The 27,764-nt window shown below is 37.0% G+C and overlaps 4 protein-coding genes across 5 annotated transcripts in view; 2 read left to right on the top strand and 2 right to left on the bottom strand.

Moving 5' to 3' along the window:
* Positions 1-6,676, top strand: part of LOC134824684 (uncharacterized) — a 61,549-nt gene extending 54,873 nt beyond the window's left edge. For both annotated transcript variants that reach the window (XM_063836652.1, XM_063836653.1), the window contains exons 2-6: positions 4,554-4,655; positions 4,899-4,966; positions 5,210-5,307; positions 5,617-5,734; positions 6,170-6,676. In XM_063836652.1, coding sequence (XP_063692722.1) covers positions 4,557-4,655; positions 4,899-4,966; positions 5,210-5,307; positions 5,617-5,734; positions 6,170-6,254 — 468 coding nt within the window. In that variant the 5' untranslated portion in view covers positions 4,554-4,556 and the 3' untranslated portion in view covers positions 6,255-6,676. The remainder of the gene's footprint in view (positions 1-4,553; positions 4,656-4,898; positions 4,967-5,209; positions 5,308-5,616; positions 5,735-6,169) is intronic.
* The window catches only part of LOC134824674 (Bardet-Biedl syndrome 7 protein homolog), a 638,888-nt gene that overhangs the window by 148,148 nt on the left and 462,976 nt on the right, over positions 1-27,764 (bottom strand). The gene's annotated exons all lie outside the window — the stretch shown is intronic.
* LOC134824680 (nuclear pore glycoprotein p62-like) lies at positions 170-4,394 on the top strand. Its single transcript, XM_063836647.1, has 9 exons — positions 170-291; positions 1,303-1,368; positions 1,502-1,828; positions 2,053-2,208; positions 2,498-2,565; positions 2,684-2,807; positions 3,206-3,337; positions 3,560-3,729; positions 3,929-4,394. The coding sequence occupies exons 1-9, from the start codon at positions 195-197 to the stop codon at positions 4,076-4,078; spliced, it is 1,290 nt and encodes a 429-aa protein (XP_063692717.1). The 5' UTR covers positions 170-194; the 3' UTR covers positions 4,079-4,394.
* Positions 8,610-27,715, bottom strand: LOC134824681 (polypeptide N-acetylgalactosaminyltransferase 5-like; the record flags this gene model as incomplete). The annotated part of the gene is made up of 12 exons (XM_063836649.1): positions 8,610-8,796; positions 9,261-9,383; positions 9,614-9,874; positions 12,734-12,797; positions 14,332-14,453; positions 14,902-15,033; positions 16,830-16,947; positions 17,126-17,256; positions 19,356-19,472; positions 21,072-21,199; positions 25,227-25,399; positions 27,612-27,715. Coding segments are annotated over 12 exons (1,512 nt in total), but the record flags the coding sequence as incomplete, so codon positions are not given.

The following is a 27,764-nucleotide window of genomic DNA, read 5'->3' as shown; positions in this document are numbered from 1 at the left end:
ATTGAAAAACTTTGATCTTTGTGTGCAAAGAGAGGGATTATAAAGTTAATACCTGTCTTAATAGATAAAAGGACTCTACGAAGCGGCTTAATTCCGTTATAACTTCTATAAATAAAACAATTTACCATTTTATTCATCCAAGGAATTCAATCTTACATATTTAATAACCATAACAACAACCATTAGAATAAAGAATGTCTCTGTTTGGAAACACGGGGGGAGCTAGTAACCTGTTTGGTGGTGCTAAACCTCCTGCTGCTGGTACACCATCACTCTTTGGTACACCTGCTGGTGAGTAAAAATCATATATTAACAGGATCATACATTACAAAATCATATATTAACAGGATCATACATTACAAAATCAAGAGCTTAACTTAAAAGATTTGTCATTTACCAATTTGCACTTGCTCGACGCTTTATATGTTTTCTGATAAGTACTAGTTATCAGTATGAAGAGATCCTTCATAGATTCCATCCTTCAACAGAGATGAGGGAATCTCCGAATTGCTATATAATTCTCCTTCGACAAACGACGCGAATCAATTTAACACTTGTGTACAAAAGGGCTCTTGTTTTCGCGCGCACTGCGCGATTTTCATTATTGTTGTTAATGGCAGCTTTTCATCATCTGGTCTTATTTTTGAAAACAACCTGTTAGGTACCTAAAAAGCATTTGATAACCAAGGTTATAACTTTAAATTCCACAATTTAGTATTTACCGCTCCCTGAAAACGATACTGTCATTTTTGTAACTGTTAATATTGACGCACCGAAAGTTATCACTTTACTGCCACTAGTAATAAGATTCAGGACATTTCATCAGGTATCTTAATCAGTAGATGTTGGACCACCGTTAAATAAAACTAAAATCATATATTAACAGGACCATACATTACAAAATCATATATTAACAGGGATGTAATAGAGTCAATGTATTTTAATGTTGCCATGGGGTGGTAAGTCCCAATATATTGATAGTTTCACTGCGTCATAATATAATAATAAAATAAATACGATTATAAGAATTGATTTTATGTAGTCTGTGGAGTCTAACTCTCCTCGCGTCCTAAGATAGATGGCGTTTCTCTTCTCTCAAATATTATTTGTGATTGAAGTTTTCGTGATAAAGTAGCGGGATAGACAGTAGTTCAAAAAATACACGGAGTTAAATTAAATCAAAGATTTGACGACTACGAATATCGTTGTTGATGGTTAAAACCAACTGTTGATATTAATTTAAGTATGAGACTCAAGATTTTTACTTACAATCCAACAACACTAATATCATCCTATTTCTAGCTGCAGGTGGAACATCTTTGTTCGGTGCTACGACCGGTGCACCAGCAGCTAGCACACCCCTCTTTGGTGAGTTACATTTTAGTTACTTGGACGTTAACTTAACAGTGCTGTCAATTTATTCTAATTCATGTCAGGTGCATCGCAGACCTTTTTTTGCGACTTTAAGTATCTACTTTCACTGATCTTCTCTTTTATTCAGGAGGAGGAACAGCAAAACCAAGCCTCTTTGGAGGAACTGCCCCCGCCGCCCCAACAGCAGCAACCAGCACTCCATCCCTCTTTGGTAACCTATCATACAATCCCGCTACAGCACCCTCAGCCACACCCGGGACTACCTCCCTTTTTGGGGGTACTGCTGCAGCTCCCACTGCAAAACCAGCTCTCTCCTTTGGAACAGCAGCCTCTACTGCAGGGTCTATGTTTGGGGGAACTAGTACAGCTGCCGCGGTGACGGCAAGTGCTGCGACTACTAAATCCTTGTTTGGGGGGTTATCTTCTGCTGCCACCACTGCTACTCCTTCATTAGGTGAGTCTTATTGAAGTTCATTATACTCAGAACTGTTCGGTTCCAGTAGCCGTGGTAAAAGGTAAGGAAGTAGAACATACCGTAAATCTGGAGAATTGACTGATGTTCGTTATCATGGTTTAATGCGAGATTTTAACGTTAATTTTTGAACATTGCTTCTGTTACCGGAATATCATAATTTTCATACAACTCCGTCATCCAAAATTTATGACCACACTCCACAGGCGGTGGACTACTGGGAGCTTCCTCCGCAGGTCCTGCCAGCACCTCAACCACCACCACCGGCTCCTCCTCTCTCCTCAGTACCGGGTTTAAGTTAGGAGGAACCACCACCAGTGCAGCTCCTGCTTCTACTGGCCTCAGTCTCGGTGGTACCACATGTACGTTATCTGTTGGGAGTTTTGGAGCTTTTAAATGATTCTGTTTGATGTTCAAAATCGTTAATGTTTGTTACCACTGCTGATGAAAATTGATAGACTTAGTATGGATTCACTTGGGTTGAGCATAAATTTACACAATGTAAGCACAGTATAGCCTGACCCAATACTCCCCCTATAAAATGGCGGGGAACTCATGTAATACTTCATTATTTTCTCTGATTAAAGAATGTTTTTCATAATTACAAACATTAATGTTTTTCATAATTACATAATAATTTCATAATTACAGCGATAGCAAGCACGACCGCACCAGCAGCCGCCACCGCGACTACTACTTCATCCTACTCGTATAAACAGGTCAGTGATTTTATATGGAGATAATACTCTTTGTCAGCTCAATTAATTGTCCTAATTAGTTAATTAAACTAATCATTAATTATCCCTAATTAACTCAAATTACCCTACTAATGTGCAGATAGAGGAGCTGATAAACAAGTGGAGTGTGGATCTGGAGGAACAGGAGCAGATGTTCATGAGACAAGCTAACCAAGTGAACCAGTGGGACAAGTTACTGATGAGCAACGCTGAACAAGTTCTAGGTTAGTTTGTGTTTTATTAAAGTTGCTGATGAGCAACGCTGAACAAGTTCTAGGTTAGTTTGTGTTTTATTAAAGTTGCTGATGAGCAACGCTGAACAAGTTCTAGGTTAGTTTGTGTTTTATTAAAGTTGCTGATGAGCAACGCTGAACAAGTTCTAGGTTAGTTTGTATTTTATTAGTACTTATTAAACTGTTAACTAGAGGATTTTCTTGATTTGACAGCAACGCTTGACATGTAACTGGAACGTAACGTAAAGAGGTGAAGGAAGGAATCAGTATATGACAGATACCAAAAGCAAGACAAAACCGGTTGATCACAAAATTAGGACCAAATCTAACTTAAATGGAATTAAAAGTGAGTCAGTGAACATTATCCCTCTTAGTGACCCATCTTTCAGATTTAAATAACGAAGTAGAAAAAGTGCGAGCAGATCAGCAGCGGCTAAACCACGACCTGGACTTTATCTCATCTCAACAGCAGGAGTTGGAAGACATGCTCCAACCTCTCGAGGAGAAGATTAAATCTGCAGGTTTTATTCCTTCTTTATCTAATTAACTGTAATTTACTTCCGTGTTATACTATTTTCTAGTGTAGCACATAACATTTGAAGTTGGATGGTTACCTCATTATATAATTGATATGATGATTGTCTCAATAAATGTCCGAATCACATGATCTTTCTAGTCCAATCTAACTGATCAAGTTTACAAATCATTCATACAAATGACGCAGTTAACAAGGTTGTCCTCAGGAGTGTCATTAAACAACCAGTACTCGGATAACGAGCGAGAAAAGACCTACTCCTTGGCAGAACACATAGACGGACAATTACAGCAGATGTCAGGGGACGTGACGGAGGTTATAGAACACCTCAACTCAGTCAACTCTAGCAACCAGGACGAGAATAATCCAATGTACCAGGTAATGAGGAGCTGTTTGTTTGTTTGTTTGTTTGTTTGTTTGTTTGTTTGTTTGTTTGTTTGTTTGTTTGTTTGTTTGTTTGTTTGTTTGTTTGTTTGTTTGTTTGTTTGTTTGTTTGTTTGTTTGTTTGTTTGTTTGTTTGTTTGTTTGTTTGTCCTATCGTCTCCTTCAGTGATTAATCTAGAAATATTCCCTCCAGATATCTAAAATTCTAAACATGCACATGGACGCACTAGTGTGGATAGATCAACATTCCATAGTGCTACAGAAACGTGTGGAGGATGTCAGCCTGCTGTGCGACGTTAAAAAACGGGAACAGGAGAAGAACTTCAAGATGGCATTCGAGTGAAGATTTGCCACTGTTTTAATTAATTTAATTAATATGTCGGATTTAATTAAATAAATTTTAACTATGTATTTATAAGCGAGTTAAGTATCTCATTTCTTCCCATGCATCGCTTGCTGAAAATAAATGTTTGAAAGTAAACCTTTCTGCGTGCTGGGCCTGGGTTTCATAAAATATTCTTACATTCTTCAACCCTTAATTTACAAAATTGAAAAGATCTGGAACGCGTTTTAACTATCTTACAATATTTGTACGTATTTGTATTTAAATTTCAACTCCTTCTTTAGGTATCATTCGCAGATAATTTACATATTCGAAATACTGATACTTTTTCGCTCTATATTTCTTGCCAAATGAATATTATCCAGAGTATCAGATCAAGTTAATTTTGACTGGTTATAATCATTAAACGATGGAAATGTATTCCAAGAGCGTGTAAAATCAAATTTTCAAAATTTTAATTTTGCTCCCTTATTAGGTCATGAGATTTACGCACGTGACCCTTGCACGTGTGACGAACACGTTGCATGCACGTGCGCGGAACCAATATATCAACAAGAGAGGAGAAAAAGTTTCTCCGGTAAGTTTCAACGAAGGTTATTCTTCATACTCCATTCTGTAGCAGAAATGTTAATTTTCGATTTTTTGTGATGTTTCAATTCTAATTTACTCGGCACCACATAAACATTTCTAAAACTTTTCATTGTAATAAAATTTGCCAATTTTGGTCTATTATAGCAGGTTAGTCTAAGTTATTCTGTATCATAACACGCTGTTGTACCAAATAATTATTTTATCTAATTCTAACTCCGCAATATTTCAGGCTTACCATAACATGGACGTGTGGCGTCACGACAGTCAGCATCGTCTTATGGACCCAGCCCATGATAGGTATGTTGGTATTTCAATGTTTAAACTTTAATCCATCTAAATATGTGGTGATGTTTATAACATGGTTACATGGTTATTTTATTTTCACAAAGTTAAGCTTTATAAATATAAATACTGTTTCTATCCTTTATGGTAGTACAAAAAGCCTAAGTGATGGTTATGATTCATCCTTTTTGAAGAGGTATCTAATGAAAAGCTTTATCATCTTCTTTACATGAATTTGACATTATCATTCGTTTTCAGGTGGTTTATTTCGAGAGAAAATTTAGATTCCACGTTTGAATGGAACAAGAGTACGATCTTCCAAACTGCTATTGGATTTTTCGGAATATTTTGGCTGTGTAAGTTATCAAACTTAGTTTTCTTTTTGACTAAAAATCAATCCATGGCCAATTCTGTGAATTGACGATAAACTCATAAACCGTTTAATAAATTATAATTTGCTGAAATTTGGGTGAATGCATAATACGCTCCAAAGAGAGACTAGTGGATGAACTTTACTACATGAATTCTTTTTTGCTGGTTGATAATTGCTGAGTTTATGATACGTTACTGCGATAATGCGATCGTCACCAGGATTATTCCTGGCTGCGTCCTGATTGGTTTATAGCGTGTCACGTGTCTTTCCCTCACTTTGTAACACATTTCAGACTACTACCTACGAAACATGGTGGATCGAGCTAACGTTGTAGAGCGAGGAATAACGCTGAAACAAATAGAACGAGAACACGCGGAGGTGTTAACATTCGAGCCTTTCATGGCTGAATTGTAAGTAAACCTTTAAGCCGTAAATATTACATTACACCTGATCGAGCTTACACAGTGTAATTTCCTCCAGTCTGCGCCGCGCGCCTATATAAACGTACGCGGCGCAGACCTTTATATTTGCTACGAGAGAAACGCCATTGTTGGACGTGAGGAGAGTGGGGACTCCTCCAACTACATTAAACTAATTCCTTCTGTAACGTCCTCAATAAATGTAATAAATTTGTAGTGTTGAAATTAGTTTAAAACCACCACAATATTTCACCATAGTGAGTAGAAACCACCTCAACAATCTAGTTTTTACTAATCAGTGTCCGGTTATGGCGTAGGTCAACATTTAAATTTGACATACATAGCTATTATCAATTATTCTTAACGATGAAAATTACTGACAAATCTGTCTTGTTATTACGATGTATTGACGAACTGTATTTTCAGTGCGGCGTTTACTGATGAAGTGCCCAAGACTCACGACTTCAAACCAGTTATAGCTGGCAGATACAGACAAGGACACAGATACTGAGAAATTACATTTGCTTAAATAGTTTTGTGTATGAACTTGTTTGTAGCTTATTAATCTTAACTGGAAATAAATTAATAAACAATATGTAAATATGCAGTACGCCAGGACTAAGGACCTCTATAATTGCTAGTTTTATTTATACTGTTAGTGTCTATTTATGAACCTGATTGAAGAATCTATTGGCAATTAGTAATTAGCTTAATTATGTAAAAGGCTGAACGCGGGGTAGTTTCAATAAATTATTTTGTTCGTAACTTCACTGTTTGTTCAAGAACAATGCTTTTAAAAATTCCTGCCATACTATGTATAGTGTTTCCTTCGATATTTATTGAATAAATACTAAATAGGTCTTCTATTCTCGGCTTTGTCCATAAAATCAGCACATCAAAATGTTCTTAATTCAATTTTCCTTTGTTGATAAACGTCTCATTACTTGTCGTTGGTTACAAAAATATTATAAAGATTTATCAAACCTTGCACAAAATTAAACTTATCCACACAAAAAAAAGTATTTCCGTATGATATCGATAAAAAGCAAGGAAGATAATCGATAATAAGCGGTCGTTCTCATATTACGTAATCAGCCGAGGGGGATGGGGTTTCCAAATAACTTAAACTAGGGTAGTGTAATTTTGACACAATAGCTATGTGTAAAACTAATTAAACGGAGGGGAGGGGGGTAAAAATTGTCCAACAAGTGATTACGTAATATGCGAACTCGACCCCTAATGGACTTTGATGTGGTACTGGTGGGTTATCAGTGCACAATGCCGTTAAGGGTTCGACCGGGTCATACTTCTTGGCTACATTATCTTCACTGCAACAGAGATTCAAAAGCTTTAATACCAATCCTCTAACCATTTAAGTTTTAACCCGAGCCCCCTGTCGGTAATTTATTCGTTAATTTGCACAGAGTTGTGCGAAATACATAACAAACAGGCCGCAGAATGGCTAGTACTACCAGATCCTGCTCGAACTAATTTGATCAATGATATCACGATAGGTCCTCAAGGATAATGGGTAACCGTGTAGTCAAGGAAGTCACCGTATCTGACAAGGTAGTCACATTACTCTTCTACTTTTACTGTTTACGAAGGCAGTAGGCAACAAAAAATTGTGCGTACAGTGGCCATGATTCTTTATTTTAAAACTTTCTGGGGAATGTAGGAAGCAAGTGGCGGAGTGGACTCACACAATAACTGCTAACTTTCAAACCACAGCTACAGGCAATGCATGCATGGAATGTATCCGAAGTTCGTCGATGTGTCAAGGAATATGCCGCTAACACGCTGCGCGCGACATTTGTAATATACTTACTGCTAGATCGAAGGAGCTTTTGTCAAAATATTAGCACCGCGCCTTCCAGACATTACTCAGTTGAGCTGCGCATTTTAACTTTATAAGAGTTGCTCCAGTCACGAATTCAGAGTTATTTTCGGAAATTTGGGCTCAGAAGTAATATTTTTGACACATTTATCAGGACATCAAATTTTAAAATTTAAGCAACCACTCAATATGACGTGACAACGTCCTGAACGCTGGTGTAATTCTAATCAAATCTCTTAAATTGATGACATGGTGCTGTGTAAAGATTTTCCTCCATACACCGGAGTTAAAGTATGCTAGATCTTGATAATTTCACCATTAAGCCCATTAATGGATGGGTTAATAAACCTTATCAATTTTTAGCACAATCCATTTATTATTTCTAATTAATTCAACAAATAATAATCGATTATTAGTTATCATAAGGCAACTGAAATCAAAGACACCAGAAGCTGAAAATTAAATTACAACCCTTTAGCTAGATTATATTTAAAAAGTGAAACGCAAACACTGCAACTGCATTTTATCGGAGATTCGTTCATGTGGCGTCGTTTATTATCGGAATGTCAAAATTTAACTTGGAATTCCCAAATAATTTACTAAAATACAGATTACTAAAAATACAGACAACTCATTTTATTATTTTAAGCAAATATTCGATGCACAAATCCCAGAATCAAATCATATCATCGTCATGGTTATCCAGATTCTTCGATAGGCTGCCTTTTTCTAAATTTTAAAAATCATTAAACTTAAATGTCTTTTAACAGCAACAGACCTCACTAAAAACCCCTATCTAAAAGTGCATAAAGGTTTAAATACATAATTTGAAATTTAAGTGATGCGATTGTGAATGGTTGGTGAAATGCGTGTGATGTCATAATGTCGACGCAGTTCATCATTTTGATTATGACGTCATCATTTTGATTATGACGTCACAATAATGACTTCACATCGACACTATGACGGAGTATTGGAGTGTATCAAACAAAACATACTCAACAGCGTTAAAAAACAGCAACTCAAATCGGGAAAAAATCGTTTAATACACAGGCGACCTGTACAACAGTTAACTAATTAGATAATTAGCTAATTAGCAATTAAACTAATAAGCCAATTAGCAGATCGTATCATATAAACCTTATTATAAAAATATATAAACTCTTTTAAATGTTTATTACTTCACTTTTTTCCATAACGTTTCTTTACTGTAAACCTGAAAAAAAATTGGTGAGCTGGCTTTTCACGTGGAAATTAATCAACTTTCTTATAAAAGTTGAGTTTTTAACCACTTCTAATTAAAAGCACGGTGCTTTACACACAAAATGTAAGGTGACAACAGCTGATGTATGGTATTATAACCAAACCAAGATGTTAAACCATGGTGTCTGTTACCACAGAACCAGTACACGTCTCAATGGTAGAGTGACATTTACACAATGACATTTCGTTGACCCACATTACAACCAAAATGGGAGTTTTAACCCCACACTAACCAGACTTATATCTGGGTAAAAGTAAACATTTAAACAGTACTGTAACTATGTTATTTAACAAACAGAGTTGTGAAAGGAGTTGGTATGTTGGTATGTTGGTATGTTGGTATGTGGTTTAAGCAGCACCACAGCTGCAACCTGATTCTAACAACCAGGCTGTAACAAATAAAAGAGAGAGACTGACCTTACTAAACTCCCATTGTTGACCCAGAGACCCATCACAGGGGTTAAGCTTAACTAAGTCCTTGGCTTTGAGGCCTCGCGCGTCCAGGCAATTATTGCTCGGCACGTGTATCAGCTCTTTAGTCTGAAAAATGTTATCGTGTTGTTACAATTACAAATTACAGATCTAGATGTTATTACAATTACAAACTACAAAACTTTTTAGATTGCGCAAAACTTACAATCCTCTTTTACGAAATGATAAGTTCTGTTTAAATCATTTCGTAATCATACTTCCTGCATCATAACCAGTTATACTAATTGAAATAAACAACCGACTACACTTTCAATTAAAAAACCGTTACTGTATCACACCTGTGTTTTGAAGGTCCAGAGTTGATTCCCGCCCATCTTATGACACGGATACCACTCAAGAGTTGCCCCGGGCGCGTAGTTACTATTATCCAAACAATAGTCGTTCTTGCGCAGCGCCACAAGCTCATAGTCCTTGGAGAAGATAAAGAACTGAGAGCCACCCTGGCCGTGACACCAGTAGACACCTACTTTCTTGTCACCCTTGTCATCGTCTAGTTTCTGTAGGTCGTCCAGGCATAGGTTAGATGTGGGGTTACGTACCTGAAGTAATTAATTAGTTAATTAGTTAATTAGTTAATTAGTTAATTAATAAGCTAATTTGGTGATTGATTTACTAATTGACTACTGGAAGGTCATTATATATTCATTTAAGGCAGATAATCTTCAATAGTCTCACTTCATGGAAAATTCCCTTTTGATAACTTCAATTCCAAAGTCGTGTGCTTATTAATGGCTTTTTAAATTTAAAAGCTATAAATCTTATTCCACGACTAGGATTGAGTTATCATGCAAAGATGTAACTCTAAAATTTATTCAACATGACATAACTAAAATATTACGTGTAGATTACCTATAGTGATGATGAAATATGGAAATTGTAATACGGACTACATATAATATTTTATATTATATACGGACTCGATATAAATATGTATTTCAGAATACCGGGGGGTTTCCAAGCAGATTTGAAGGTATGTTCACAGATCATTGTTAACTGATAATCCTATATTTAAACCCAATCTTATCCCATATACATACTGAGGTGTACCACTACCTCGAATTTCCCGCTCTTTTAATACTCTGCAGATTTGGTAGGAGCCGTGCACCGCCCATCTGTACTAGCGGTAGTGGACGTGGATATAAACCCCAACTACTAACCACGTATTTACAGTGTTGACAAATAAAATAGAGAGTTACAGAGTATGTATCACAGTGGCTTATATAGAACCTAGCCTGTAATGCATTTAAACTTATCATAACATTAGCATAATATGAAATGTAAGGAGAATTTTAATGTTTCCTGATCTCAGTGCAGAGGAGAGCGGCCAATACAATCTGACAACGATTACCAGCATTATCATTTATCACGTACAAAAATCCCTACAATGCACTACCCTGACACGTACTTCTAGATACAGTAGCACCCTGGTTAAGGTAGTGTGTACCATACTTTCTTCGCCCGAGACTTTGCTGCAATGTGCAGCTCCTCATTTAACCCTCACACCCGATTTCTCGAGTATTCGGCTGAGTAGACCGGGGGGCTGCATAGACCACTCTTGATCCTTAGCTGAACGTCAACGACGCTCACCCCACGACCAGGCAGACAGTGGGATTCGAACTCGCACTGTTTCATTACCTCCCCTGAGTATATACTACCCTGGTCTATATACTTGTTATTTAAACACGCTACTCGTATACCCTACATTGTCAGTTTACATATTATGTAATTAAGTAATTACTGAGGGGGAGTGAGGGGTTATCATTTATAATGCTAGTGAGATTTTAACACAATAACCATGTGTAAAACTGATTACAGCTACGGAATGGGGAGTTTTATAACTGCCCAAAAGGTGAATACGTAATATTTGAATGACCCCTTAGTTCACAATCAAACAAAGATCAGTATGATACACAAACAAAAGCTACTCGGGGTCAGATTTGGAAAACGTTTATTCTAGATAAGGAGCTTTGGGGATGTGAAAAAAATACGGTTAATATGTTTTGGGGATGTGAATTGTGAACAAAATATGTATTATTTCTTGTCTGGTATTTGGTATTTGTCTGAGTATGTATCCACAATCCACATCATGACGCACGCTATAGGATAGCGTACAAATAAAGCGAGGAGAATATACTCCTAGAGTGAGGCTTCAAGGTCCCCCCCCCCCCCCCCCCCCCCCCCCGGAGGTTGTCTCCCTGACTACATAATTCAATCTGGATATCTATATTATACATATAACATTTAATTCAAGTTAAACTATGCAACTTTAAAACAGCTTGATTTAAATTCAATATTGAGTAGATGCTCTAACTTGGCTACAGACAAACTGCATTATGTTATTACTAGAAAGCCCGTGGTCACAGGGAGGAAGCTAATAGTATTCTTTGGTAGTCAGTTTTTATAGCATCAACAAATATCCATCAAAACCAAAGATACAGCCAATTGAAATATTGCTCGCACTGAACACCACCTAATAACAAAAAAACCGATCAAAATGCCCCTCTCAAATCCTTGCAAGTGCAAGTGCAAGTGCGTGTAACAACCCTCGTTAGCATGGTTACTATGCAACTTCATATTTCTCATATAATTTGCACGTGGGCGGTCGTACAGACAGCAGAAGTAATTCTTTGAATTATAGTATTGATGACTAGAAAACCCGTGGTCACAGGGAGGAAGCTAATAGTATTGTTTGGAAGTCAGTTTAAATCGTGTCAAAAAGTATTCATCCCCACCGAAGATACAGCCAAATAAAATGTTGCTCGTACTAAACACAGCGTAATATCAACAAAACCGATTAAAATGACATTAAAACAATCAGTGCACGTGCACGTGCGTGTAACAATCCTCGTTACTATGGTTACTACGCAACTTCCTATTTCTCGTCTGATTTGCACGTGGGCGGTCGTACAGTGTACAGAATTCTCTGGATTATAGTAGAGATGACTAGAAAACCCGTGGTCACTGGGAGGAAGCTAATAGTATTTTTTGTTAGTAAGTTTAAATCGCGTCAATACACAACCGAAGATACAGCCGATTAAAAAGTTTCTCGCACTAAACACAACGTAGTATCACCAAAACCGATAAAAATTCCGTTTTTACAATCTTTGCACGTGCGTGTAACAACTTAATAACCCTCGTTACCATGGTTACTACGAAAGTTCATATTTTTCGTTTGATTTGCACGTGGGCGGTCGTACAGACAGCAGAAACAATTCTCTGAATTATAGTAGAGATGTTATATAAACTTTATTTCACGTTCGCTTGGAAAACCTACTGTTACTCAGTTCCTACAGGGCGAAAATTAAAAATTTTATTATTTGAACTTTAGTTGAATAAGTTAAATAAGTTAAATAAAGTTAAATAAAGTTAAATAAAGTTAAAGTTGTAATTTTACTCACGGAACCAAGCGCATAGTTGGAGTCATCAGGAACAACCAATTCTCGATAAACGCTGTTAACAAACCTGAAAATAATGTACGATTTAGAAAATGTCTACATATTATCATGACGTATGCGTCATAAACATGCTGACGACATTGTTATTTCTACACAAACGCTATCTGTAAACTTGGTGACGTCACTATTTTAGTGACGTCACTGACAGGCCGGAGGAGACTAACAACTACACTATCTTGCTGACGTAATAATATGTGAACCGTCCCTAATATAATTGAGATATAACACAATCGTGTGACTCCCTTATGGATATTCCAGACAATGTCACTTGGGATTTTATTTTCCTTACAATTATATATTATATAAGAAATTCGAATACTCGCCATATAATTGTAAGGGCTAAGTCGTTTCAGTTTTCTGTATATTTTGTAGATTTAACAACATTTAAAACTTAGTCCCATTGGTTTACCATCAATCTAATTCTAATCTCTCAGATCTTTCCCTGACACTATCTACCGCACATCAAACTATGTGTACGGACAGTGTTCTAAAATACAGTATTAGTGTATCATATATATTTTGCAAGCACGGAGAGAGAGGAGAAAGAAGAATTGAGAATTGTGTGATTCTGTTTGATGCTTGTTAATGGGGCTCCTCGGCATGTCACCGGGTGGCGAGTTTGCATCACTTAGCTGAATCATAAAAGTAAAAAAGTGGTAACTGTTTGAGTTAAAAGCGAATAATACCCATTATTTGGATATATATTTTACGAGATTAGGGGTCCTGGGTCGGGGAGCGAAAGTGTTGCTATTAGGGGCTGCTGGGGCCACGTAATGCAGCATTACGGGGAGGGAAAGTGTTGCTATTAGGGGCTGGAACCACGTAATGCATCATTTCGTAAGTGGTGGAGCGAAGTTCTATTTTAGGAGTTAGTTTGAAGATGTTGACATGGGGGGTAGACTTGAAGTCTGCTGTATATTTTGGGTAGCTGCTGGGTTGCAAAAGCGCTGGAGAGTAGATGTACTTTCTCCAGTTTTTGTAGAGTGGTTAAAGTCAGGACCGGGTCAAATTACCACTTATATACAGTGTGTTAATTGATAAGATTCATTATCACTAATCACATGGTGTATATGAATTAGCGATAACGAATTTTATCAATTGAACAGTCTACTCCTTTAGTCATCATTACGACAATAATAACTGTACACTTACAGCTGTTAAATACACTTTCTATACAATACACTTTAACACTCAGAAGCAGCTTACATAATAAACCAAATCAGAAGTCATAACCACCAAACTTTCTGACCATCAGCTTCATTCAAATCAATAATTGTCAATCACGGCTATCAGCAACTGATCAATAACTTTCGGATCAATTTATTCCCAACTAAGTTTCTAAACTGGACAAGAGATTGCGCAGTAGTACAGTATTCAACAGTTCGTATTTCAGGTGTGGTCACTGCGGCCAGCAAACAAAGCTACCATCACGTGACAGTGGAATACCCTAATAAGGGAGTCACGTGACAGTGGAATACCCTAATAAGGGAGTCACGTGACAGTGGAATACCCTAATAAGGGAGTCGTCGCCTCTAACATACCATTTAAAGTCCTTGCATTGCAGTCGATCTCGGAGGTGCTTTCTAGCGCTGACGTCGCCAAAGTCCCTTCCTTTTCCACCTTGTATATCGTAGTAGTATTCTTTGTAGTCATCTAGCCAAACCTGAATAACACGTACTGTTACAGGATATCTGGATATCGCTTCTATTCCAGCATAATGTAATCATCATAATAGGTATTGTAACAAAATAAATCATTATACTTTCCCCAAACCCACCTCCTGCCCCCACCGCACCCTCAATACCCTAAATCAAAAGCTTAAACTTGTCAGGATATACATTAATCGTATCTGATCCTCCCATATTACAAGATAGTGTGTAAAGTGTAAAGTGTTATACACTTTAGTTTGGTGACACAGCTACAGGAGAGCCCAGTTGAGTTTTAGTTTAGGTTTAGGTTTTAAATCATAGTTTAAAAGGTTAGCCATGTTTCATGGCAGAGAGAGATATCATGTGTACAGAGCCGTACCGGATGTAGAATTTGAGATATAATATAGATTAGTTACCATGTATTAGGGTCATCTCGATTTTTATAAAGTGTTATACACTAACCTCGGCTAGACGTCTAGTATTACGTGACACCGTATCCGAACCATCTGGAAAAGACACCGGATTCTTAACTCGGAACAAATGCCCGACCCGGGAACAAGGCACAATCTCCAACCTTCCACCACACATCCATATCTGAAATTAATTACCTAATTAACGGCTAATTAACTGATTACGGAGCAAATTGGTGGAGACAGCTGATGAGATCTGTCTGTTAAAAACTTACAGTAAAGGTGCGGTTATATGGTATCTAGTGTACAATGTACATGTTGACTGACGTATGAAGTAGTAAGGAATGGTGTCGGGTGTACAGTGTATAAGGTGTACAGTGTATAAGGTGTACAGTGTATAAAGTGTACAGTGTATAAGGTGTACAGTGTATAAGTAATAGGAGTGTTGTTGTAGTGAGGACCCTGATTTTGACACGGAGATACCCTACAAGTAGTGTCATCAATATCACAACCTTTACAATGTGTTGCCAGAGAGAGACAATATCACAACCTTTACAATGTGTTGCCAGAGAGAGACAATATCACAACCTTTACAATGTGTTGCCACAGAGGGAGAGAGACAATATCACAACCTTTACAATGTGTTGCCAGAGAGGGAGAGAGACAATATCACAACCTTTACAATGTGTTGCCAGAGAGGGAGAGAGACAATATCACAACCTTTACAATGTGTTGCCACAGAGGGAGAGAGACAATATCACAACCTTTACAATGTGTTGCCAGAGAGGGAGAGAGACAATATCACAACCTTTACAATGTGTTGCCAGAGAGGGAGAGAGACAATATCACAACCTTTACAATGTGTTGCCACAGAGGGAGAGAGACAATATCACAACCTTTACAATGTGTTGCCAGAGAGGGAGAGAGACAATATCACAACCTTTACAATGTGTTGCCAGAGAGGGAGAGAGACAATATCACAACCTTTACAATGTGTTGCCACAGAGGGAGAGAGACAATATCACAACCTTTACAATGTGTTGCCACAGAGGGAGAGAGACAATATATCACAACCTTTACAATGTGTTGCCAGAGAGGGAGGGAGACAATATCACAACCTTTACAATGTGTTGCCAGAGAGGGAGAGAGACAATATCACAACCTTTACAATGTGTTGCCAGAGAGGGAGAGAGACAATATCACAACCTTTACAATGTGTTGCCAGAGAGGGAGAGAGACAATATCACAACCTTTACAATGTGTTGCCAGAGAGGGAGAGAGACAATATCACAACCTTTACAATGTGTTGCCAGAGAGGGAGAGAGACAATATCACAACCTTTACAATGTGTTGCCACAGAGGGAGAGAGACAATATCACAACCTTTACAATGTGTTGCCAGAGAGGGAGAGAGACAATATCACAACCTTTACAATGCGTTGCCAGAGAGGGAGACAAGTATTTTAGAAATGTGTGGAGCACGGCATGTCACGTACCTTTGTACATGAAGCTTCTCAAATACATTTTAAAATCTTTACGCCAAAATATGTGGTATACCAAAATTTAATTACTGTAATTTGATGGACCCAAAATGTAGGTACAAGGTCTGAGAGCTACGAAAGTGAGAACAAGACGAATTAAAGATAAGAATTAAACCCTAAATACCTAAAAGAATGAAGTAATGTACTTCAGAATACCTTAAGTGTGAAGTTATGCCGTGCAGAATTTGAATTTTTGTGTGAAATCTTACAATTCGTTGGAGCGTGTGTTGCTGCTAATCACTGTAGTGTAATGATATGGGTGTAATGATATGTAATGATATGGCATGTTAGCAGCGCTGTACTTTCCATTTGTCAGTATATCACATAAATTTAAAGTAATGATTGATTTATGTTCTGAACTGGACAAATGTACAGTATACAGACCGTCTACTGCAGCCCAATTATGTGTAAAATGCATTATAATAGTATGTATTACGTACCCTGAAAGATATCTCGAGATTTTCACCGCCCCAGATTTTCATGTCCTCGTCGTAAGTGCCAAGTTGGTAGAAATAGTCCCGAGCTATACCGAACAGTCCTCCAGCCATTGTGGCAGACCTGGGGTTTGTAATTTATAAGATATTTAATTATAAGATAAATTATAACACATCATCATTATTTTTAATTATCTGTCTTACTGCTGCTACTTTGATTTTTCCATAATCTCCATTTCAAATGTTCCAGAAAAACCTGATAATATGAGTTATAAAAGTACAGCAGTGTAAAATTAACGTACGCCTGGGGTGCGGTTATTCCTAGTGCTCGCTGAGTAGCATTAAGAGGTATCCACTTGTAAATGAGGCCCCAGTGGAACCCTCCTTTCTGTATCTCTTGTTGGGCATTGTTGGGGTACTCCATCGTGTCGTGCTGGAATTTAAGGGGGGAATTATTAATAATTAAATATAATTCATAGTGTACATTATTTTATTAAAATTTGAGCTTGAATTGGTTATCGATTGCTCCCGAAATATGGTTTTGATTTAGCTATCAAATAAGTTGTGAATTTTATCTCCCTTTTAGACTGTTGATGAAGGCTACTACTGTTGACGTAGGCTATCATGATTTATGCATTTTATCATATTCTATTTCATTATATTCTTCAATCTTATTTAACATTTGCCAAGCTCTCAAAGTGACATTTAGTCGAGGAGTTATTATACCATAACTTAACATAAATGCAGTGTGTCCATTTTTGCATTGTGTGGTGTAAAATAGTCCTGCTAGTAGTAAAAGCGAATTCCCAAATGATATCGATTCTAATGAATAGAAGAATACAATATGCACATTGAGTACTGGGTCCTGAGTCTCATATATTAACGGTAAAGTAACCGTGTAATGTTTGGTGAAATTTGAGAACCATTCCAGTGAAAATGATAACAATCGCTGCCCACTGGATTACAGCTCATCATATCATTAAGGGGACATACACCAAAAGCTTTTATGCCCTGGCCCTGCTGTTAACGTCATATTAAGAAAGTATACATAAAAACAATAAGATTTGATACATTAAAAATTATTTTTGAGGACCCGCACTTTCGAAAAAATAAATATTTTCTTTTTCGAAAATTTTGAAAATTTTGAGAAGTCTTTATTATTTATTAAATTAATTAATTATTTCAAAAAAACTGATACTTTTTGAGTTATAGGCATTTTAAGCCTTAAATCTGCCATGTTTGGCCCTTTTTACGATGAATTTTACTAAGTCGTTTGAGGCCACATTTCATACCTTAAATTTTAAAACTCAAAATTGAGAGAAATCCTGTTCCAAAAAGTTGGATATGATCATCAGCTACACTCACAAGAATTTTTGAAGCGATATCTTATGACCTGGGTGAATGGTAAAATATACAACTTTGATTTTTACAAAAATTTCAATTTTGCTTCTCTCGACCTTGTTTGGCCTGTAACTTCGTCATCTATATTTTAATTATAAAATCCTTTGAAGGGCTTCTTGTACGAATTGTAAATAATGTTCAGTTAAAAAATCAGTCAATAAACGTTTAAAATGACTGAAATATCGGTATTACAGTGACAGACTTCTCAAAATTTCTAAAATTTTCGAAAAAGAAAATATTTATTTTTTCGAAAGTGCGGGTCCTCAAAAATAATTTTTAATGTATCAAATCTTATTGTTTTTATGTATACTTTCTTAATATGACGTTAACAGCAGGGCCAGGGCATAAAAGCTTTTGGTGTATGTCCCCTTAACCAGTGTGTACAGTGAACGATCATAATATTGTGTTCACTGCTAACCAACGTTTCTATTACATTCTTCAAGTCAGACTATATCAGAAAATTATAACATTGTTTAACTAATCGTCTGATTAATTGACTAATTGACTAATTACCTTGATAATATCAATACAAGGACACACAACAGTAATTACTAATTACACTAATTACCTTGATAATATCAATACAAGGACACACAACAGTAATTACTAATTACACTAATTACCTTGATAATATCAATACAAGGACACACAACAGTAATTACTAATTACACTAATTACCTTGATAATATCAATACAAGGACACACAACAGTAATTACTAATTACACTAATTACCTTGATAATATCAATACAAGGACACACAACAGTGATTACTAATTACACTAATAACCTTGATAATATCAATACAAGGACACACTAATTACCTTGATAATATCAATACAAGGACACACAACAGTAATTACTAATTACACTAATTACCTTGATAATATCAATACAAGGACACACTAATTACCTTGATAATATCAATACAAGGACACACAACAGTAATTACTAATTACACTAATTACCTTGATAATATCAATACAAGGACACACAACAGTAATTACTAATTACACTAATTACCTTGATAATATCAATACAAGGACACACAACAGTAATTACTAATTACACTAATTACCTTGATAATATCAATACAAGGACACACAACAGTAATTACTAATTACACTAATTACCTTGATAATATCAATACAAGGACACACAACAGTAGAAGGATCGTGATAAATTCTCTCCATCATAGGCTCCGCCCACCCGTGTGAGCACTCAATGTGCGCATCAAAGAAAACTAGGACCTGAAAATAAAGGAGGGTTACATCTACTAAAGGAGGGTTACATCTACTAAAGGAGGGTTACATCTACTAAAGGAGGGTTACATCTACTAAAGGAGGGTTACATCTACTAAAGGAGGGTTACATCTACTAAAGGAGGGTTACATCTACTAAAGGAGGGTTACATCTACTAAAGGAGGGTTACATCTACTAAAGGAGGGTTACATCTACTAAAGGAGGGTTACATCTACTAAAGGAGGGTTACATCTACTAAAGGAGGGTTACATCTACTAAAGGAGGGTTACATCTACTAAAGGAGGGTTACATCTACTAAAGGAGGGTTACATCTACTAAAGGAGGGTTACATCTACTAAAGGAGGGTTACATCTACTAAAGGAGGGTTACATCTACTAAAGGAGGGTTACATCTACTAAAGGAGGGTTACATCTACTAAAGGAGGGTTACATCTACTAAAGGAGGGTTACATCTACTAAAGGAGGGTTACATCTACTAAAGGAGGGTTACATCTACTAAAGGAGGGTTACATCTACTAAAGGAGGGTTACATCTACTAAAGGAGGGTTACATCTACTAAAGGAGGGTTACATCTACTAAAGGAGGGTTACATCTACTAAAGGAGGGTTACATCTACTAAAGGAGGGTTACATCTACTAAAGGAGTGTTACATCTACTTAAGGAGGGTTACATCTACTAAATGAGGGTTACATCTACTAAAGGAGGGTTACATCTACTAAAGGAGGGTTACATCTACTAAAGGAGGGTTACATCTACTAAAGGAGGGTTACATCTACTAAAGGAGGGTTACATCTACTAAAGGAGGGTTACATCTACTAAAGGAGGGTTACATCTACTAAAGGAGGGTTACATCTACTAAAGGAGGGTTACATCTACTAAAGGAGGGTTACATCTACTAAAGGAGGGTTACATCTACTAAAGGAGGGTTACATCTACTAAAGGAGGGTTACATCTACTAAAGGAGGGTTACATCTACTAAAGGAGGGTTACATCTACTTAAGGAGGGTTACATCTACTAAAGGAGGGTTACATCTACTTAAGGAGGGTTACATCTACTAAATGAGGGTTACATCTACTAAAGGAGGGTTACATCTACTAAAGGAGGGTTACATCTACTAAAGGAGGGTTACATCTACTAAAGGAGGGTTACATCTACTTAAGGAGGGTTACATCTACTAAATGAGGGTTACATCTACTAAAGGAGGGTTACATCTACTAAATGAGGGTTACATCTACTAAAGGAGGGTTACATCTACTAAAGGAGGGTTACATCTACTAAAGGAGGGTTACATCTACTAAAGGAGGGTTACATCTACTAAAGGAGGGTTACATCTACTAAAGGTTCAATGTAGGAGAGAATTGAGAGAATTGAGAGTAGTGAGTATTTTAATACAGTATATTGTAATTTTATGTAAGGTAAGTGTGTAAGTGGAACGGCTCTAATTTATAATTCTTTGCACTCCCTTCAGCTCCACAAACACATTTTGAGAATATAGAAGGAACAAGAAAAAAGAGGATGTTTAATGCACAGATATGATACTTATAAATAGGTTTGCGAAAGTGAAAGTGAAAGTGAAAGTGAAAGTACCTCTCCAGTACTGTAAGCAGCACCAGCCATCCTAGCTTTAATGAGTCCGGACCTCTGGTCGAGTCTGAGAACTTTAACTTTACCTCCCATCAGAGCAACCATCTCGTCTAACGGTTCTTTTATATCAGCTGGAAGGAGACTGTACTAAGGTTAGTGAATACACTTACTAATCTTACACATTCTATTATTCTACATATATATTTCGCGCATATTTACATATATAGTATACTCCATATTATATTCTACCCACAATCTTTATCATTTTATACGTTTTACGGAGAATTTTTTCTTTCTACTTGAATTTTTGCTGAAATAAATTTTTCGCTGAGATAACTTGCATTCTCAAGCTTAATACTTTAATACTTGTTAAGCTTTATATGGACTTACTTTATATACTTTATATTTATATATTAATAATTTACACAATACTTGTTAAGCTTGTTCAAATACTTTAAAAAACACTTTAAATCATACTGGAAGTTTCTCAAAAATTTTTGACTATTAGATCACTTAAAGACAGAGAAAATCCTATTTGACTCAGATCAATACGGATTTCGGGCTGGGCATAGCTGCGAACATGCTTTACTAGAAGCCCAAAACCATATCCAAAGGGCACTAGAAAGAAAGCAGGTCACAGCGCTGCTTCTTTTGGACTACAGCAAGGCCTTTGACATGGTTGACAGAAGTATCCTTTTAAGAAAACTTGAGCACTATGGAGTTCGGGGGTTGGCTTTATCTTGGTTAGACTCATATCTTACCGATAGAGAGCAATACGTGAGCGTCAACAACTGCAAGTCCTCTCACCTTAAACTTAACTACGGAGTTCCACAGGGCTCCATTCTTGGACCAATTCTGTCCATAATTTACATCAACGACATTCCTCAGATTAGTAATTTAGCTAAAAATATTTATTTCGCTGACGACGCAAACCTAATAATAAGTACAGATACATTTGAACGACTTAATGCAATGGTGAATGAGATTCTGACTTTGATAATTGATTGGGCTACTAATAACGGGCTTAAATTAAATGCTAGCAAAACTAAATATATGATCTTTACAAATAAGAAAACTGAGGATATAGAAATCTACATGGGAGGTGAACGATTAAAGCAAAGTGATCACGAAAAGTTTCTTGGCGTGATCATTGATACCAAGCTAAATTGGGCCCACCACATTAGACATTTAGCCACTAAAGTATCTAGAAATGCGGGCATTCTCTACAAACTCAAAGGCTCAGTACCTAACAAAGCACTTAAGTTGATATACAACAGCTTTGTTCAGTCTCACTTGTACTATTGCTGCACAGTTTGGGGAACAATATCACTAAACTCCGTTAAAAGAGTCTTCTCGGCCCAGAAAAAGGGCATTTGCGCTGCAGACAACCAATACCACCGCTATTTTTATGACAAAGATCTGAACAGTACACCTTCACACACAAAGAAAATTTTCAATAAACTAGAAGTATAAGCTTTACCGAACGTGATAGCTAAATGTATATTATGCTTAATAGCTTAATGCACAAAGTATATTCTAACACTGCACCACCAAATATAATAAGAATGTTCACTTTTTCAAACTTAAACGCACCTAGAAGAGAACCTAAGTTCTTTGCAGTACCATTTAACCGTTTATGTAATTCAGACAAGAACATTTCTTATATTGGGCCTAAGTTATATAACAAAACGGTAAACTTTATTAACAAGGACATAAAATACGTCACGACTTACCTACAAGACAAATTCTTAAATTCATTCAAGTCTACAGTCAACAAGCATGTGCTCACTGCACAAGCACTTAACCCGGATGACAAGGACTGGAACAACTCAAATTTCGTACTTTTAGAAACTTAAATAATTTGGTACAACATACGTTGATAGTGACGAGCAACAAAACTTTTACCTCAGATCGAAATATGACTATCTTCGAGAATTTTTACAATGCTATCGCTACCGCGCAATTTCACTTTCATTTACAAGATAAAAATATCACCGCGCATTTTTCAGACCCTGTGTCGCTGTTCTAAATTTATGTCAAGAGATAAGAGTTATTTAGAAATTCTTAATAAAACTATTTAAATTTGCTAATAGCTTAATCATATTTTATACATTATTCATATTTTATACATTGTGTGCATATATTTATATTTGATTGTAATTAAAGATTTTAAGGCGTTAGTGCCGAGTAATGCCTCTGGGTAGTGCTCCTCAATCGCAAAAAAAAGTACACGGGAATGTTTACTGACAGTAGAACTGATCACCATGCCGAAACTACAATTTAAAAAATATACACGAACTTGAGAATCAAAATTAAATCATCAAGACACCAAATAATGGTAGTCATTAAGTTTACTAATATAATACTGATAGCATGATACTACGATATTTTATGTTTTTGCGAACTGTCACTAAAGTCTAAACACGTGCCTCTAAATCGGGTGAATTCTTTGGATTAAGAATATTTACTTTTTATATAAATTTCAAATTACGTGGTATTCCGCGGGATGTGTTATATAATACGCCGCTCAACAGGGCGTGTTCACTGTTAGTCTGAAATTACTCAGAAGTAAATTTAATATTAATGTAAATTCTGACGTTGCTGTGGTACTACCACATTTTGTCATGTATCCATTTGGGCAGGTGAGATGAATATCGAGCACGTTATATATCAGCCGCCATGGTAACATAATTGAAAGTTATCATCTGTTGTTCTATTTGGGGATTTGCTCAAAACTATGGCACGAACATTCTCTCTAAAGATAAAATATTTATATAATGCTTTTGGACACGAAGGGAAACACACAACGTAAGGCTTGAAATCTTCGTAAAACTACATCCTTAGAGCCTGTAAAAACATTTAACTTTAAGATAAGCACTCTATCAAGTAAAATTCATAGATAAAATATTAAGTTAGCTTGTCAATCAGGAAATTGTATTTAGTGAAATCGCTTCGGAGTCGACCACCAACTCCATTCGAAGATATTGGTGATCATTTTACCAGTACATTCCTAGCTACCAGTACATTCCTAGCTACCAGTACATTCCTAGCTACCAGTACATTCCTAGCTACCAGTACATTCCTAGCTACCAGTACATTCCTAGCTACCAGTACATTCCTAGCTACCAGTACATTCCTAGCTACCAGTACATTCCTAGCTACCAGTACATTCCTAGCTACCAGTACATTCCTGGCTACCAGTACATTCCTAGCTACCAGTACATTCCTAGCTACCAGTACATTCCTGGCTACCAGTACATTCCTAGCTACCAGTACATTCCTAGCTACCAGTACATTCCTAGCTACCAGTACATTCCTAGCTACCAGTACATTCCTAGCTACCAGTACATTCCTAGCTACCAGTACATTCCTAGCTACCAGTACATTCCTAGCTACCAGTACATTCCTAGCTACCAGTACATTCCTAGCTACCAGTACATTCCTAGCTACCAGTACATTCCTAGCTACCAGTACATTCCTAGCTACCAGTACATTCCTAGCTACCAGTACATTCCTAGCTACCAGTACATTCCTAGCTACCAGTACATTCCTAGCTACCAGTACATTCTTAGCTACCAGTATATTCCTAGCTATCAGTACATTCCTAGCTACCAGTACATTCCTAGCTACCAGTACATTCTTAGCTACCAGTACATTCCTAGCTATAAGTACATTCCTAGCTACCAGTACATTCCTAGCTACCAGTACATTCTTAGCTACCAGTACATTCCTAGCTATCAGTACATTCCTAGCTACCAGTACATTCCTAGCTACCAGTACATTCGACTACAGTCCTATTACTCCTACATTGCAATGATACAAATATTTTAAAATACGGTGTCCTAATTTAGCCCACTAACTATTCCGATACTTCAACCGTAATGAAGGATAATAATGTAATTTGTGGTAACATATTGGTAACATATTGGTAACATATTGGTAACACATATTGTTACATGTTTACAGTAGGGTACAGTAGCGATTCTGCTGTAACCAACTTTTCTATACTCTTCATGCTGGCAGATTTCCGAAAATCTGGTATATTCATGAATTTATATTCATAATATGCACGATCGATGAAAAACTTGTGATCATTTTAAAATTTTTACCTCAAAACAGCTTGATAAAAAATGAAGATTAACAGTTAAAAACACTTACGGTGTTTCTCTGTACTTGAGTCGTCCACGACAATGATATCAGCCAATAGCTCCGGCGGTGTCCGCATTAGTACCGAGTATATAGATCTTAATAATACTATCAAGTTCTCGTTGTGAAAACAGAAGATTATACTCGCTCTTGGTAGGTCTGTGGGCCATCCTCCGTTCTTACACCTGAAGTAAAACAGAAGATTATACTCGCTCTAGGCAGGTCTGTGGGCCATCCTCCGTTCTTACACCTGAAGTAAAACAGAAGATTATACTCGCTCTTGGTAGGTCTGTGGGCCATCCTCCGTTCTTACACCTGAAGTAAAACAGAAGATTATACTCGCTCTAGGCAGGTCTGTGGGCCATCCTCCGTTCTTACACCTGAAGTAAAACAGAAGATTATACTCGCTCTAGGCAGGTCTGTGGGCCATCCTCCGTTCTTACATCTGAAGTAAAACAGAAGATTATACTCGCTCTTGTGGGCCATCCTCCGTTCTTACACCTGAAGTAAAACAGAAGATTATACTCGCTCTTGGTAGGTCTGTGGGCCATCCTCCGTTCTTACATCTGAAGTAAAACAGAAGATTATACTCGCTCTAGGCAGGTCTGTGGGCCATCCTCCGTTCTTACACCTGAAGTAAAACAGAAGATTATACTCGCTCTTGGCAGGTCTGTGGGCCATCCTCCGTTCTTACACCTGAAGTAAAACAGAAGATTATACTCGCTCTAGGCAGGTCTGTGGGCCATCCTCCGTTCTTACATCTGAAGTAAAACAGAAGATTATACTCGCTCTTGGCAGGTCTGTGGGCCATCCTCCGTTCTTACATCTGAAGTAAAACAGAAGATTATACTCGCTCTAGGCAGGTCTGTGGGCCATCCTCCGTTCTTACATCTGAAGTAAAACAGAAGATTATACTCGCTCTTGTGGGCCATCCTCCGTTCTTACACCTGAAGTAAAACAGAAGATTATACTCGCTCTAGGCAGGTCTGTGGGCCATCCTCCGTTCTTACATCTGAAGTAAAACAGAAGATTATACTCGCTCTTGTGGGCCATCCTCCGTTCTTACACCTGAAGTAAAACAGAAGATTATACTCGCTCTAGGCAGGTCTGTGGGCCATCCTCCGTTCTTACATCTGAAGTAAAACAGAAGATTATACTCGCTCTAGGCAGGTCTGTGGGCCATCCTCCGTTCTTACATCTGAAGTAAAACAGAAGATTATACTCGCTCTTGTGGGCCATCCTCCGTTCTTACACCTGAAGTAAAACAGAAGATTATACTCGCTCTTGGCAGGTCTGTGGGCCATCCTCCGTTCTTACACCTGATGAAAAACAGATGATAACAGTCGCTCTGTGAGATGAATAAATAGAGGATGAAACTTTGTACTTCTTGGCAAATAGTCAGGATAATTTTCATGTTGATTTGTTGAGATTGATGCACAGATTATAATTTGTTAGCCACTTTTAACCAATGCTTTCGAGGTTCTCAATAACAAGAGGTTCTGGATAACAACTCAAACATAAGTCATACCTAATATTAGTTTTACAATTTAACATTATGTTATCAGAAACATGATAATATATTCACACTCCTGTATAATACAGAACTTCATTTTGCTTAACCTAATTTTCGGCACACCAGTCCTAGTCACTAAATAAGCCTACATTATTACATCACCTCTAATAACTATGACAAATAGGGTCGTGGGTGTATCCACTGTAAAATGAGTTGAGATGGTGGTAGGCATGAAGTAGGATTACACAGGATTGAGATGGTGGTAGGCATGAAGTAGGATTACACAGGATTGGAATGTTTAAAATGCGGGGTGTGTGTACTTTGTAATTGTATGTGCTTTTTGTAAGCACTTTTACATGATCAGCTTAGGTGTAAGTTACACATTACCTCAAACAAATGTAAAGTCACGATCAGCCGACTGTGAATTACCAGTAAACGTAGTAGACGTTGTTAACTTGCTTACTTTTAAATAAGCCTATCTCCAGTTACAACTGGTTAAAACTGCATGCTTGCTACTAAGAATACACGGAATGAAAGTATAACACCCCTGTTGCATATAAACACATAATATTTTATGTATGTACTAATATTATACATATTTTAATACACATACCCGGGTGGGATAAGGTATGTTTGAGCTACATTTGAGAAATTGGGAGATTAGGTTTAGCCACGATATGTCGCGATACAGCCACTATACGGCCACTAAACAGTCACGATACGGCCACTAAACAGTCACGATACGGCCACTAAACAGTCACTATACGGCCACGATACAGCCACTAAACAGTCACTATACGGCCACTATAATACAGCCACTATAATCTTCCCATTCCTACATAAACATTTCTCTACCATTATAACGTATTATATACAATACTTACTGTGGATGCCGTTTATCCCCGATATCTCTGTTAACCGCTATAGTCTCGGCTAAGTGAGAGTTGTAACCATGTTCACCGTACCCTGGAACATGTTTTATTGATCTGACCAATTATGTAATTATGTAATTATCAATTATCCTATTTACATATTAT

The sequence above is a fragment of the Bolinopsis microptera genome, chromosome 13, assembly GCF_026151205.1.
Source record: "Bolinopsis microptera isolate Bmic1 chromosome 13, MBARI_Bmic_1.0, whole genome shotgun sequence".
Classification (NCBI taxonomy): domain Eukaryota; kingdom Metazoa; phylum Ctenophora; class Tentaculata; order Lobata; family Bolinopsidae; genus Bolinopsis; species Bolinopsis microptera.
Note: the sequence above shows the minus strand (reverse complement) of the source record. Positions and strands in the feature narration are given on the sequence as shown.